This window comes from Necator americanus, chromosome III, assembly GCF_031761385.1.
Source record: "Necator americanus strain Aroian chromosome III, whole genome shotgun sequence".
Classification (NCBI taxonomy): Eukaryota; Metazoa; Nematoda; class Chromadorea; order Rhabditida; family Ancylostomatidae; genus Necator; species Necator americanus.
This window is the reverse complement of record NC_087373.1, coordinates 38,153,475-38,154,574: the sequence shown is the minus strand read 5'-3', so window position 1 is coordinate 38,154,574 and position 1,100 is coordinate 38,153,475. Positions and strand designations below refer to the sequence as shown.

General features: G+C 50.6%; 1 protein-coding gene across 1 annotated transcript; it reads left to right on the top strand.

Annotated features, from left to right (window-relative positions):
• Positions 1-295: 295 nt before the first annotated feature.
• On the top strand, positions 296-679 carry RB195_012257 (uncharacterized protein; the record flags this gene model as incomplete). Its single annotated transcript, XM_064194031.1, has 1 exon — positions 296-679. The coding sequence occupies one exon, from the start codon at positions 296-298 to the stop codon at positions 677-679; it is 384 nt and encodes a 127-aa protein (XP_064051614.1).
• Positions 680-1,100: the final 421 nt, after the last annotated feature.

The following is a 1,100-nucleotide window of genomic DNA, read 5'->3' as shown; positions in this document are numbered from 1 at the left end:
CGACGAACCACCTCAGAAGTTTGGGGAAGACCTGCACCAAAAGGATTCCGGTGATTCTGCTCTGCTGTTGTTGGAATTTCTCGAGAATGATCTAATTCGAATTCCTTCGTCCCGGTTCCACGTTATGGACGTTATGGTGTACGCTATTTAACTTTAAAAGGTTGGGGGACCCTATACGCAAGAAGCCCTTAAAGCCGCGACAATGTCGATCCATAGTCGGATCAAAACGAAGTGAAGCACGGATAGTTGCGTAAGCGGTTGCGCGCTCGAAGTGGTGCGGTGGAGCGGAATCGAGATGGGACCATGGCGGTCTGCAGAGATGGGTGGCGGTAGCGAGGATCCTTACACGACGCCAATCGCTACGCTCCACCGCGCCGCTTGGAGCGCAGCCGCTTGCGCAACTGTCCGTGCTTCATGTCGTTTTGACCCAACTATACCTTACTTCCTTGTTCTCGTGTTGCGAAACAACCTCCTGCGCATTTCTGAACTCGGATGGAAAGTGCCATCACTTGTTGCGTATCCAACCGACACAGCTCCTCTGGATTATCATCTGTTACGTGCATTGAGTCATCAACTTCGAGAAAACAAAGTCATTAGCAGGTCAAAATTTGAAGTTGAGGTCAAAGTCGCGCATTTTGACTCGCATGCGCAGCTGTTCTGGGGGTACAGGAAATGCTGACATAGACCATGAAGGGAACTAGCAAACTATCTAGAAATTTGTTGTTTCTGGAAGAATATCCAGGGATATTTCCATGTTCGACTTCAAGTTAGAATTCTTTGAGGTTCACGAGCGCGCCCCTCACCTACCCAGTTACCTGGAAGGATCAGCCTATGTATCAAATCCGCCGTTTCACCCTCCCAGGGAGGCCTGGTACGAATTCAAGGACTCCTGAGGGATGAAATTCTAGGATGAGTGGAGTGGTTTCAAGCGATTAGCCGTGCACTCCGAAGCCGAACATGAGACCTCTGCGCCTTACCCACCCGTATATAGTCGGGTCAGAACGACACAAAACATGAATGTAGTTAGAGTGGATTTGCGTACGCGTTCGAAACGGCGCGGCGGAGGCAGCAGTTGGGACCTACGTGGGACCGTCACCAAC